The sequence below is a fragment of the Labrus bergylta genome, chromosome 11 (assembly GCF_963930695.1).
Source record: "Labrus bergylta chromosome 11, fLabBer1.1, whole genome shotgun sequence".
Lineage (NCBI taxonomy): Eukaryota > Metazoa > Chordata > Actinopteri > Labriformes > Labridae > Labrus > Labrus bergylta.
Genome location: NC_089205.1, coordinates 7,784,193 through 7,798,976, shown reverse-complemented (window position 1 = coordinate 7,798,976; position 14,784 = coordinate 7,784,193). Strand labels below are relative to the sequence as shown.

At 43.3% G+C, this 14,784-nt stretch overlaps 1 protein-coding gene across 2 annotated transcripts in view; it reads right to left on the bottom strand.

Moving 5' to 3' along the window:
• The window catches only part of lsamp (limbic system associated membrane protein), a 348,374-nt gene that overhangs the window by 34,895 nt on the left and 298,695 nt on the right, over window positions 1–14,784 (bottom strand). For both annotated transcript variants that reach the window (XM_020652065.2, XM_065960710.1), the window contains one exon: window positions 2,930–3,055. In XM_020652065.2, the coding sequence (XP_020507721.2) occupies window positions 2,930–3,055 (126 nt within the window). The remainder of the gene's footprint in view (window positions 1–2,929; window positions 3,056–14,784) is intronic.

Below are 14,784 nucleotides of genomic sequence, written 5' to 3'. Positions count from 1 at the left end.
CCTTCTCTGGAGCCATATGTGTCTGTGGAGACTTACAGGATGCAATCCTGCCAGGACAACGGCAGGATTTTCCTTCTCTAACACTGCTTCACTTTCACCATTCAGACTCGTTCAGTTAAGAACACAGACTTGCCGAAGGTGGTCTGCCCACAACTTCTTCAGCGAGGGAATAATGAAAAAGAAAAGCTACCTTATGAAGGGAAAAGTACAGAAACTTGCAGAGGCGTAGACACTAAGGCCCGGTCTCTTGCTGCATGAACAATTCTACTATTGGAGATTTTTTTTCTCCCTTTCCTCTGTATCCACATCTCCATCCATCTTAATGGAACAAAGTCTATTTAAACTTATAAAGGAGCTTTACACACAGTAGCTTTGTTAAGCATCTGAACCTGGAGGGCTCCTCTCCAGTTTCACAGGGGAAAAAAAAGAAATGAAGGGAAGCTTTCACTTTTCACATTCAGAGCTCTGTAAAGAAGCCAGCAGGATCCACATAGCTGGCAGGATTAGGCTTAACAAATCACCTTTCTTTACTTTAATGCAAACAGACAAAAGAAGCAGATACACCGATCCAGCCTGTTCAGCATCCAGGTGAAGACGGAGAGAAGACGGCACATTTGATGAGACACAATTGATAAAGAGACACAAATAGAAGTGCTTTCAATCAGCACAAGGTTGCTATCAAAGTGAGAGATTGTCAACTCGAGCATCTCCATCCATCACGCTCCAAGCTTATCAGCAGCACAGACATTGTTATTTTCTTTGGAATTGGATTTAATTCTAAAGAAACACTGGCACCACAATCTGAAGACATGTACCAACACGAGGATTGTACACACTTTGTTAGCATGAGGAAACACAACATGAGATCTATTCATGATGGAACCTAAAGGGGACATTTTATGAAAAATCCACTTGTACAGTGTTTTTGAACATATATTTGGGTAACCTGAGTGTCTACTGACCCACAAAATGTGAAATAAACCCATCCAGTCCTTTGTTTGTGGTCTGCATAAGTCTTACAACACAGAGAGAAATGCTCTGTTTCAAATGTGTTCTCCTTGTGATGTCACAGTGGGATTCTGGTAAAAATAAATACCCTTCTGATTTGTGCAGGTCAGCCATTTTTATTCTCGCTACATGGGGGGGGGGGGCTCATTGCATTTAAAGAGACACACACACCAAAACGGAGCATTCTGAGAGAGCTGGTTTATACAGGGTCACAAACCTTCTCTGGTGCTTGATTCATGTTATATTTTGACCAAAGCAGATGTTTAATTTAGACCACAGGGGACTGTTTGAAAAGCTGGAAAAGGGATATAATATAACCTCTTTAAAGCCGGTCGTTAGCTCTACACTTTGAAGCCGATTTAGACCTGATTTTTAATTTTCAATGATTGTGTAGGGTCAACCTACGAGCCAATTCCCCAACTTCAACTTTTTTTTCAAATGCGTGCACAGATCAAAAGACAATGTCTGAAATCACCATGGCAACGCAGGCATGCCTATTAAATCTATCTTCCCCCTCATATCGTGAAAGAGAAGTTGACAGGAAATATCTGCGGACCTCCAGCTGACAGGGAATATTTTTGATGATTTAGCTGCTAGTAACCTTTTGTGTCTATGTGTGTGTGTGTGTGTGTGTGTGTGTGTATATGCGTGTGTATGCACGTGTGTGTTTGTGTGTCACAGACAGAGCGAGCGTTTTTCCCAGTGTGTGTATTTAAACCATATGAGACAACTGAAATACACAGATCTCACTTCGACCTCCATCTGTGGGAGTTTTCTATTGACATTTGAAAAAGCTCCTTCCTGTGTGAGCACATAAGTGGTGATGGCTTGGCTGCGCGTTGTAAACAATTCAGTGGCACAGTGTGAGCTGACATTCCACTTTTCTACAATCGTAATGTACACACCGGGTTTAAAAAAATCTCTCCAGGGTTAAAGGAGCAATCTGTGAGATATCTACTGAATTAAATGATAAAGTGACCTTAATATATGATCAGACATGAAGGGAACATGCTATGTTGAAGTGCTGGCTTCTCTGACAACAATGCAGCAGCCAGTATGTCCTCCTTCTAACTTTAGATTCTGGTCCTGAATGCTCTGGATTTGTTTGGACCAGAGAAGGTAGGCGGTTTTAAGACACCCCCACACGGCCGTTTTGGACGCCCCTCTGTTTTCCAGATATGAGAGCAGTTATCAGGTCAAACCAACAGGTGTTGCAGCGATGGAAGCGGGCAAGAGAAGTGGTTCAGATAGAAGTGATTGTACCTGACCTAAAAAGCCTCTGCATGTTTCTAATAAGCTCCAGGAGCAGAAACGTGCTCAAACTAGGATCAATATTGGAGATGCTTTTGAAAAATGGAGAGAGGTTAGAACGCAGAAAGGTTTACAGACCGATGCAGAGCTGGATAAACACTGAAGCTCAACTGTCAACAACTTTCAACAGGCACAGCAGCGTCTCAGGTCGACCCTGTCGCCTGCTTATTGCACTGTGTACGTTAGGCAGCGGGTCGCGGGTCACTCACAAGAAGTGTGTACGTCTTTAGAGCACTAGACAGTTAGCCCATCTCTGTACGGTTTGATAGAATGGCTGAGGCTTTTTCAACAATCTGCCATTTAGGTGCTATATGTTATTTTTTCCCCTTAGAGACAACATGACCGCTTTGGCTCTTAATTTCCTGATTCCTTATATCCGGCCATAGTGGTAGGATGTTTATTTTTGTTGTGCCGTGTCAGGGAAACTTTGTGTATGCTCTTTGGTATCTTTTGAACACCTAAGTAGAGCATGCTCAGAGCTGAGGCTGTAAGAGAGATTTGACTTCCTCTTCTTCTATTATCTAAAAAAGGAAGGAATCGTTCATGCTTTTGGAAAAGACTTAAACAGGCTGACTTAAACAGTAATGAGCAGTGACTGGACGGTTCTTACCTGAGGGGTTGAGCAGCCGCCAGGTGATTGCAGGATCCGGCCTGCCACTCGCCAAACAACTGAGCGTCACGTTACTGCCTTCGTTCACGATGATGTCTTCTGACACCTTGTAGATGTTGGCTGGAACTGCAGACACAAGAGACATAATATCAGATAAGATTTTTAATGTCACAGAGTAATTCGTCTTTCTTTAAACACACACTTTCCAGAAAGACCTTTCCGGTAGAAATTCCAGCTATTCAACCATGCCAGCTACTGTACTCCCACTACATAGTTTACCATCCCTTCATAGAAACTGTTGGCTATAACCAAAGGTTAAATGCAAACACAAGCTGACCTTGATTTTCTCAGTGCAAGGAAAAGGAAAAGAAAAGCTTTGCAGAACCTTTTTTTCCCCTCCTGCTTAGCCCTCAGAGGCACTTACAGTAAACTTTCTCAACCCAGGATCCAAATAAGCAATTTAATCTCCCGCCCCGGGACCTGAGCTCATGAAAACAGATTGCTTCTCTTGTCATACGGGGACACACTAGACGCTTGGCGCTGATTCCGAGGTTAGAGACGTACTCGCAGGAAAGCCAGCTCTGATATACAACCCCAAATTTAAGGGTGAAATAAAGAATCTTTTTATGTGCATGTATGTGACACTGATGTTCAAAGTAACACGGAGCTACTTCAACTCGACGCAGTGCTTAATGATCATTCTGCTCCGCTATCACCATCTTCTCCTCACTCCTTCTGCTCTCACTCCCACACAAACAGAGAGAAAGCTAGAGAGAGGGAGAGAGTGGGAAACCTTTACTCGGGCAGAAAACAACTCAGATGAATTAAAGAGATACCGTTGGCTTTGAAGCAAGTCAGCAGCAAAGATGCAATCAATCATGAAGATGGGGAGGGCATACATCTCTGTTTTCACAAACTGCGGGTGAAGTCGTTGGGATAAAGTATTGTATAGAAAGATACGAGGGTAGAAATTCAAATAATGATCGATGACTTTGGAATATGATGAAAGTTGAGACGTGCACAAAGCAGGCAAACAAAGATGAGTAACTTATTTCTCCGTAGTTTATTCTAATTTCAGGGTATGCATGTGTGTGTGTGTGAGGGGTCTGCATCACTTTGAGCTGAACACACTTTAAGCCATTTAGTCTAGCGTATAAACTTCTGCTTTTTAAAAGGATATTAAAATAAAGACTTATACAAAAGTAATGTCACTTAATCATTTCTTATGGGCCTCCATACATGTGTGATGGTGACTGTCATTTGATGTTTTGGTTTGTCTGGTTTGACATGGGACGTTTCTGGTTAAGGAGCTGGTGTGTTTCCTCCAGCCAATGACAGCGCAGCAGGTGATTTTGGGAGAGGATACAATTCCGCATTAGATGCAATTCAAACTGGGCGAGTATGACGATCGCGGACGTAGCGGCAAAGAAGAGAAAACATAATCATAGTGAGGCAAAAAGCCAAGGGGAAAAAGCTCGTTCTGAAACGAGGGTGAACCTTGTGTTAGCTTCACACCGGGAGGCAGAGTTGGTCTGCTTTCTGTTGGACAGTCAGGTGACAAACACGGGCGGTTAGCTTGTGCTAGCGCGCGGTAGCTTGCGGCGGTAAACGTTCACACTATGTCCTGCAGTGAGTGTGCGCTTCTGGGGTGAGCCCAGGAGGAGGGGTCCAGTTTGAAAGCTATTTAAGCTGTAATGAATACTGCTAGTGACTCTACCTTGAATATAATTTGTCACTCAGGTGAAATGTGAATTAAGGACGTCTATTTGCTCAATGGTCCATTCTGAAATACAAACGATGCATCAGACTGTGTGTGTGTGTGTGTGTGTGTGTGTGTGTGTGTGTGTGTGTGTGTCATTGACCTGCAGATACACAGTGGTGTAATCAAATGTAATTGCCATGATTAAAATAACAGACTGCACTCGCTACACTCATCACTCATCCATATTTATCTAACCTTTTAAATGTCAGCAGCAGGTTTAGGATGCTAATCTAGAAAAAACACAAGAGTTACCTGCAGCAGCACAATGAGAATCAGAAAGCTTGCGACACTTCTAGAGGTCAACAACTGTTGGGCACTTGAACCCCAAACTGCTCCGCTCAAGTTACTCTGTGGCCCTACAAAGGAATGTGTCGTTGTAGCACACTGGGGTGTTATCTTTGCATAGCGGGTTCTGTGGCCTCCACGTGTTTCAAACCTTTACATGGCCGCTTTAAAACATTCATCTTGATATGCTACACAGCACTAATCTGTATGTGCTTATCTGGCCATAACAAAAACACATATGGAAAATCAATGCGGAAACCATTTAAGAGTTCCAAGTTGTAAACACATTTTGCGAGAGTGGATCACGAGGGAATTCATCTGCGATCTCAATCTGATAGAAGTCGCCGTGTTGAAATTGAAATAAAGCTGCTCCCCGCTCCTTCTTATCGACCGTGTTTTCTAAGAAACAATATTCCACTGTTTGTCTCTTTCAGATTGTTTCTCCGGCTAGGTTGTTATTGAAGCTTTGTCTGTGTGCAGCATCACTAACGGTACCGACACTAACATCTTTCTGTCACACAAACACTCACACAACATCCCAGAGTAAACCCATCTCTCTAATACCGACTGACAGGACTGTCACCACGGTGTCACACAGCATTTTAAATGAAGTCATACAGAGCTATTTGCTGTAGTCAAATGACCAAACCAAATAAAGATGTGTTTTGCAGATATGAGGAGATGGAATAGCCGGGTGCAGGCAGCACTCGATTGAGGTGACAAAGAATCCAATTGGCTTTTTTTTCCCCATCCTCGAAAAACAACTAAAGCTGGGTTGGAAAGTTGATTGGCTGAATAGGATGTGTGACCGCAGAATTAATCCCGGGGAGCACAGATAAAAATGGATCTGGCATGAAACAATTGCTCACACTCTGATAACCCTGTCACCTTTATGAATAGGCGGGAAGAGGAAAGACGAGTAGAAGGGAAGGGTGTAGGGAAGAAAAGGAGTGTGAATGACATTTCAGCACAAAGTATGGCGCCTGGCGTCCAGCTGCCAGTGCTGAAGGGGGGGGGGGGGGGGGGGGTGGAGAAGAAAAGAATGAATGGTAATCTTAGTCATAGGTCAACCTTCGAGGAACAATGTTGGAAAGGGCAGCTCTTTGAAAAGCACTTTACCTCTGCTGCTGCAGGACGGATGCAGTCCTTAGAGATACAATGCACTATACGCTCATGTTTTCCCTACGGCTGCGTGAGTGTGTGAATTATGGTATCAACTGCGGCACGGGCTTAAAAAAACATCCACATTCAACGTCAGGTTGTGTGCAAAAGAAATGCGCATGCTCCATTTCACAAATACACTCGGGCTTCCTTTGGGGAATATCTATTTTTCTGCTTTATTCTGATTTGATTTTATTGTTTTCACAGCACAGCTACAGGAGCATGTTCTCTCTTCAAGTTTGGCAGGTTGCACCACCCAAAGAGAGAAAAAAAAACATCAGGTCCTCTCCGACTAATGATCTCGGACTTGGTTTGATTTTCTTTCAAATCCTCATGAAAATAATAAATCTCTGAAAATGTTATAAATACACTGACCTTGCTTTCAACTGTAATTTCAAACATCAAAGAAATGAAGGGAAGAGGGATGGGGAGACAGAGAGAGTGAGAGAGAGGGAGGAAGAGTAATTAGGAAGGAGAGTTTGTGTTTGTGCGCCTGCGTGGAGGAAGGAGAAAATTCAGAGGGAACGAGCGCCACAGGCAGCTCTGTGCATCCATGTGACAAGTTATCCACCTCATTTATTCATCATTGGAGGCAATAAAGCGCTGATCTTGTTAAGTTTGCACGATTATATTCTCCTTTCATATCTGGTTAATTTAACATGCCATCAAGACCATTTTCTGATGATATCTCTGAGAATGATTCTTTAAGGTTACATTTCAATGAACAGCCAATAAAAACACAGACAGGGTGACCTGCTACAGTCCTTATTTTAAATGTGTTGTAAAGCTCTGCAGCATTTTTTTTTTTATTCCGTGATCTTTACTGTTCCATTCATTCAGGTGACTTCATTTGATAGGACAGTTGAGTAAAGCCTCAATTCCACCAGATGCGTTTTCAGTCCATCTCGAGCTGATCTTTTTTTGCCGGATGCCAGAGCACTGCGCATCAATTCAGCACAGAAAAGCTCGAGGGTGAAGGGAAGTCAGACACGGAAACAACATTAAAACATCCGATTTATTCTCAGAAAGAACAGTGACATTATTTGTGTTTGTTTTTGTGTTTTAATCGGTTTTATACTGATAATACTTTTGTATTATCTTGTGCCGTCCCGAGTGAATCTGTAAAGGTATCGCTGGAATTCCTTTGACACGGCACTCCAGCTGTCCAGCTGTGCTGCTGCAGCCTGTGGGTGATGACGGACGAGGGTGCACGGAGCCGTAATGGAGCAGTGCGGAAACACAATGCACTGGTGGAAGTTCTGGGTAAGAAGTCAGGGACAGTTGCGTATCACATGTGGGTAAGAAGCCACATGTCGGGCTTGAATCCCAGCGCCTGCTTGGAGTTCTAAAGCCTCAATACATAGATAGTGACGTAGCCACTAGGCCATCAGCGCCCCGGACAAATATACAGAAATACAGAGAACTATAGTCAAGGGAGAAAGAAGACCAACACTTGCAAAATAACAGCAAACATGCCAAATTACAGAATGATTCATGTTTTCAGAGAAAGAATGACCCAACTTGTTGAAACACTACTCAGAAAGAAGAGAGCTCCACCATGTCCTCTCTCTCTCTCTCTCTCTCTCTTTCTGCATTTCTCCCCCTCTGCTCTCCATCTCTTACCCCCACAGGTGCTCCTTTTCTCTGATGTTTCAAAAATATGCCAAAGTCTTCGCTCCGTGATGCAGACGTACCGAGCATGAAATTAACCTTTGAACTGAAGCAGGGAAGGTATCATAGAGGATGCAGCCTGGCGCACCTGCACTCTGTCAGATTGCTTTATATTCTCGCTAAAGTGCTCATTATGATTCAAGGATTACTGCACCAAACCCCATTCCACCCTTTTGAACACAAACAGGAAACAATAAACAACAAGACGGCTTTGGGATTTGACTGTGAAATTCATTCTCATGCCTCGCACCACTGCAGGATATTGGTCAAAACAACACGACGCATGCAAGTCTATGGACACCGAAATGAGAAGCAGCGCAAACATAACAGAAACTTAAGTGAAGTTTACATTTGGTACAAGCACTTGGAAGGCACAGTCACGGCTCCTTTAGAACAAAGACATTAAAGTGTGGAACAGCAATAAATCATCCATACCGCCACTGCTTCTGTGTATACCATTTGACTTGTTCAGTGTGTTTCCCCTTTGGCTCGTTCTGTTCCCTCCTACATTTACCCCCCGCTGGCTCTCAATGTGACATTTGTAGGAGTGATGTGGCAGGGAGTGCAGAAGAGGCGTGCGATTACGCTCAGCTAATTTGAAACCATTAGAAGATAATCAGGAGAGAGCACTCGCAGCTCTTTAGCTTTTAGCTTTTAGTGCCTTGAAGCTTTACTGCCAATTACTTACTTTCCATAAAACAAGGTCGCTGCAAAACCTCGGATTCAAAGGCCACAAAAAGAACAATATAACCAGCGAGTTGGCCACCAGGGATGCTGCAGACAAAAATCTGAGATTGAATATAATTGACTCAAACAAGAATGCTGTGTGTTATTTTCGTCTTTCTAACTTTTTCTGCATCACTGTACTTTGGCACCTTTTACTTCAGATCTGTTATTGCAGAAACTAAAAAGGGATCTTGACCATTCAAGTGCTGAAAAAGGAACGACTATAATAAATCCTTTTCACTGGATTTGGCTAGTTCAGGTGAAAGGAAGAGGAGACGCACACCCACCCCCTCTTACATGTTAATCTTTGATAAATCTGTCACTAAAATGTGCACCCTTTCACAAAATACGACTTACTGAACGACTCAAAAGCCAAAAGAAAAAAAGGAGCAAAAAGGTAATCGCTGTGCTACATCTCCAAATGTCTGCAATGTGCTCGTGTTGATAAAGAATATCTCTTTAGATTAACACTAAGCCTTGTGGCTGAGCCGTCAGATGTAGTCTAAGTTCTGAGTAATACACACACACACATGTGCACGCACACCTGCATGCACACACACACACACACACACACACACACACACACACACACACACACACACCCACGTCACAGTCATAAACACACATTTTGTTTTCTGCAGCTTAGGCAGCATGCTCCTGTGTGACTCACTGTTAATATCCAGCGTTCATCCCTTCAATTATTCATGTTGACAGTGTTTCTCGATGTAACGACAAGATACATCTGCATTGCATGAGTCGCATGCACACACATTTAGCCCGCTCTCTCGTGTCACCGCATGCAAAATATAGAGGAGTCCTGATCTGATTTGATCTGAGACATCGGGGTGTGTTTTGTGCAGCGACACACATACAAAGTAATTCCTATCGGCCTGGCTGCAGAATTTTAAGGAAAGAGAATGCAAAGGGTGTAATAAGTGGGCTGATAGTGCTGCAGAGGAGGAAACTCAAGTGGCCAGGCTATGCTAGTGGGTCTCCCTACGCCTTCTCATTTGTTACAAATATAGAAGCGATAAGGATGAGAAAGAGGGGGAAGCTGGAATAGAAGGCACCACCTCCTTTCCATCCCATCTGTAGCCTTCAGGAGCGGCAGTGCTTAAAAAGCCCAGGCAGCCTGTGAAACTTTCAAAGGAAGTGGGGGATACGAGACAGATGCAGTGGCCTGCTGGAGGCATAGATTGAAGCCGGGGAGGGGTGGGGGGGGAATTGAGCTTTCTCTCTGTTTCTCTGAAGAAAGGATTTTCTACTTTTGAGACCTCTCACGTTTCCATCCATGCCCGGTGTGTAGACCTCGCTCTACTTGGGGACACGGAGGTGATTAATTAAGGAGATGGTTTTTGCAGTCGGCGTTGAAGGTGTGTGTTTTTTTTTTTTCGAGACGAGGGTCTCCGCAAGGGCAGCAACCTCGTAAATCACACGAACATTTAATTGGTGTTTGCACTAAAAGAGGGAAAACAGAGGTGTAAAGTAGAAAGATGTAGCAGCTTCTTGCTAACAAGCTCACCACTGGTAGCCAGGGAGGGTCAAGGAGGAGAAAAAAAATCCAACTGATAGTGTTTTTATTTTTTCCATGATACCAACTAATGGCAGCTCACCCGTATGAAAAATGTCTGTGTTTATGTATTCCATCTAAGCCGTGGTTCTTATCTCAGTCGTACAAAGGTACCTCAGTAAATCCTTTGCCTTCTCGGGATTAATAGCTTGGCACCCGCAACGCCAAAAAAGGTAAAGCAGATTTTTTGCATTCAAGCCTTGAGATGATTTAGAGGCTTAAGATATCATACAACTCATGATAATGAGAAAGACGAAGATGGCTAGACAAGCTAAAACCAAGGTTACAGAATCTGTGCTATAGCTAACATTTCTTCCACTGTTCAATACCACTCGCTGCCCTTTGTTCTTCCACCTCCACATACCATCCCTCATCATGTCACTTTGTCCAGACCAGGGTTGGAAGAGATCACACGCACTCCTCGAACCCCACACACCTATGCAGCTCAGTCTCAATGTGTTTTCATGCTCTAACACTTCCCATATTCCTCCCACCGCGTAAAAAAAACACCATCCCCTCCTCTTTTTTTCTCCAAGGCCGTTTCCGGTCTCAACCAGAACGGCTGATTCAGCAAAATTTGGCTTCACCAAGGAAAACAGTGCTGTTGTGAAATTTTTCTTTAGCTGCTGCTGCTGTAGTAATTAAAAAAATTAGAACACTAGTGGCCTATAGGGGGGAGCCCATTATAGTCTGTTGGCCATTTTTACACTTTGACCTCACTCTTCATTCATTGGCTGGAATGGATGAGGGTGGTGGAGGTTGGTGTGGGTGAAAGACCTGTGAAGCAGAGGTTAAAAGAAGATGTCCCTGATCTCCCTGTTAATTATTTGTACTGGTTTTCACCTACTGTTGAAGAAAAGAGACTCTTATTACATAATACACAAGGCTTAAATGCTGGTTTGGGCATGTCTGGAAGTCGGGAAGGTGGGGAGCCATTCTACCACGGGTATCAACACAGAACCATAAGCGCCCCTCTGTTTCGGTCCAGCCTTAGACCTACACACTCACCTACACTCAAATCAAAACACTTCTCAGGTGACGCTAGCATAGTGGTTATTGTGCGCCATGCACGGAGGCTATAGTCGTCCTAGCGGGCGGCCAGGGTTCGAATCCGACCTGTGGCCCCTTTCCCGTGTGTCTTTCTCTGTCTCTGATTTTCCAACTCCATCCACTGTCCTGTCTTCGATCATAAGAAAACCCAGACAGTATTTTAGGGATTTATGCAAATTTGAAATGAAACTAGAAGTTCAAAGGAGCAACATACTGTCTCATTGTTCAGTCAGCCATTCAGATTGCCTTTCAGCATAATTCCTCTGATCTTAAAAGGGTCTCAAGGAGGTGTCGTGAAAGTCAAACCAGCAATCAGCGCAGCGGTTCACCTGAGATGCCCCCAGCTGGAACAATACAGCAGATCAAAGTGCATCTCCTTTAATGGGGTGAGTGTCTTGTGCATCACTAAGGGTGCATTATGCATATATATGTGTGTGTGTGGGGGTATGTGTGTGTGTGTGTGTGTGTGTGTGTGTGGGGGGGTATGTGTGTGTGTGTGTGTGTGTGTGTGTGTGTGTGTGTGTGTGTGTGTGTGTGTGTGTGTGCGTGGCCATTAACGATTCAAACCTCTCCCCTGACTAGCGGCCTCAATACCTCTTCTTTAGCAGCCATTAGCTTCCTCACCTCAGATTGGGGTCCAGAGCGTCTGGATTGCAGCCGTGTTGATCGACTCTGACCACTTTCATTCTAATGACAAAGGAACAACTGGATCGACGTCGGCAAGTCTCGACTCACAACGGTACAAAGTACATCAGTGCAGAAACAAGTCGCAGAACTAAAAGCACCAGAAGGAGCAACAACAAAAAAAAAACAACACATGAATTTTGGTTGAATGATGTTTATCATTTAAATGTCACACACATATGTGTACACTATTTTTTATATATTATAAAATCTGTTAAATGAAAAATATCTTTATCTTTTTATTGGATCTCTTTTAGACCCTCCTAGTCAGGGCTGGCCTGTGGTGTATAAGCAGTATCATGAACGTTAGGTTAGCACAGGTCTGACCCGAGCTGTCACAGGGAGCCTCATGTCTGTTTATTCTCCTTCACACAGTGAGGGCAAGAGCCAAGGGCAGAGTGCTTGTTGGTACACACCTCCCCGGCTGGGAAATGGATTCTGATCAGGCTTAAAAAAATAAACATCAGAATTAATTGGATAAGGTTTGCGCGACTCTTTCATGAAGCCTGACAGAGACATGCAAAGTAGTGGAAGTGTTTTTGTTCTCAAGGGATTAAAAAGTTGGAAAATAACAAGAGGTTTCTTCCTTTAAGAACAGCTGCTTCATCAAAAGATGACATTTAAAGACGGTTAATGATCAGGTGTTGAGTCAGTCATCTCTCATCTTAAGGTTGGGGTTCCTTGAGCAAGACACTTAAATATGGAATTGCTCACGATTGGTATAACCAGCGATGGGTGTGAAGTATGTGAATTAAATAAGTTAATACAGATGGGAAACAGATAACAGCCTCGTCCATCAAGGTGTGAATGTGTGTGACCTGCAGTGTAAAAGCAGCTTTGAGTAGTCGAGAAGACTAGAAGAGTGCTGCTACACAAGCTCAAGTCCATTTAACCATTTCCCACAAAGGACTCTGTGCCATTTTTTTAACTATTTTCTGTTGCTAAAAATCTTAAATAATAAACATAAGGAAATAAAACATATGTAAACCGAAGATAGAAATAATGTTTGACTGTATTGATTAATTCGAGAATGAAACATGGGAGCAGCATTAAGCAACCAAAAAGGCATTCATGAATACACTGAGCAGAAATATTGATTTGGGTCATCTACGGCAGAGTTTGCACTTTCAGAAAACTTTGGCCGTGTCACCGGCTCAGAAACGGGAAAACGACGAGCTGTCATTATGTTAGTGTTGATTGGGTTCCAGATCTGTTAGCTCTCAACCAGCATCTTGGTTCCCGCTGGGTGAAGAGCCGTTAACAGCTGGTAAAGTGCAGAGCACCTGACACGCTCAGCGGGAAGCCGAGCCACAGTGCTGCGTACACAGACACACACGCCTGGACTCGGCTCACAGGTGCGGCTGCCGCTGCTTCACCAGCTGGTTGGGAGTGTTGTGTTCATGATTGCCCTTTCTTCAAAAACTCTGCGTGTCACTCTCGCTGCCTTTAACTACCTTTCTTATCAACACCTTTTCTCTTTCTCGTAAACATGCACGCTTGGATGCTATTGCTCATTTTGTGAACAGTTGTTACGGCACACGTCTCTACACAATACATCCCTTTCTGCCTTTCCATAATGCATTGCATTTGTTATACTGTCGTTCCCTCTTTTCCACTCTTGCCTCGTCACTGTCACTCTTTCTCTGTCTCCTCCATTTTCTGTCCTCCTCCCTGTTGTGTCCTTGCTTTGCCTTGAGCTGCAGTCTAATGAGCAAGTGCCTGGTGTTGGGAAAGTGTTTTCTCGCTCTGAGGAGAGATAACAAGCCCATATGTTATATGCCACTGTGGCCACTGCAGCAGCCGACCAGTGCCAACTCTCAAAGACCCTCCCAGGGAAAAAAAATATTTCCCATTAAATCCAAAGCTGAGCCATCAAAGTGCCAGGAAGAGGCACATACTCAACAGCACTCAGATGCTGTGTGACGCCCCTGCATTGGAGAGCAGAGTATTGTAATGAAGAGTCGTAAATATTTTCCCTCCATAAGTGATAAGCAATTTTTTCTCATTAGCGGGGTGTATTTTTAGTTTCTCCCAGGGCCTCTGTTTTGATTACAGAGCGAATGTGTGCTTATAAAAGAAACATAAAAACACACATGGACTTACATGTGGAATAACTTCAAACAAAAGCAACATCCTCAATATGTACATTACATTTCTTAAATGATGATTAATCGCTACATATTAGTAGTTAATCATGATTAATCACATTTTTAACAGCATGTTTAAAATTCCTTTATTTTGTATTTAAAATTAAAAATTGTTAGGCTTTTATTTTGAATGTTTGTACTGTCTCAAGCTAAAAGTACTTCGCTAGCTGTTTGAATACAACCCTGCTTTTATTTTGAAATACAATAAGCCCCAAAAAGAAATCATAAAAAATGTCAGTTTCCAACACCATATTTTTCCCAACCCCAGCATTTTAAAAAGTAGAGCTCCATCACAAAGACATCCAAAGAGACATATGCTCCATCACGAGAGCTGTTTAGCACTCTGCCGTCACACAGACGGTATGGTATGTAAAGCACTGCATCAGCACTGGCTAACATATGGTGGGACTAAAAAGCAGACCAGACATCTGGTAGGAGAGTGAGCACTGGGAGAAGAAACAGCCAAGTTCACTCGCTAAGAAAACACTGAGGATGTGCATGAGGACATCATCCAGACAAAGCACAGGACAGATGTCAGCCAATGCGTTCAGAGAACAATCTAAATAAATAAATAAGGGCGTTGAACTCCTCTCCTGCATATCTGCGACAGTTCAAACTGAGTATATAACAGGTCTCACAGAATACAGCTATAGGCTAAATTCCCTGTGAGGCGGAAATCTGTGTTCACAGTGACAAAAGCTGACATGCTGATAATTACCAAACTTACTTTGTTATCAGCTTAGCACATTAGTTTAATATCTGGCTAATTAACACTTACAGTAAAGGTAAGACTGATAAG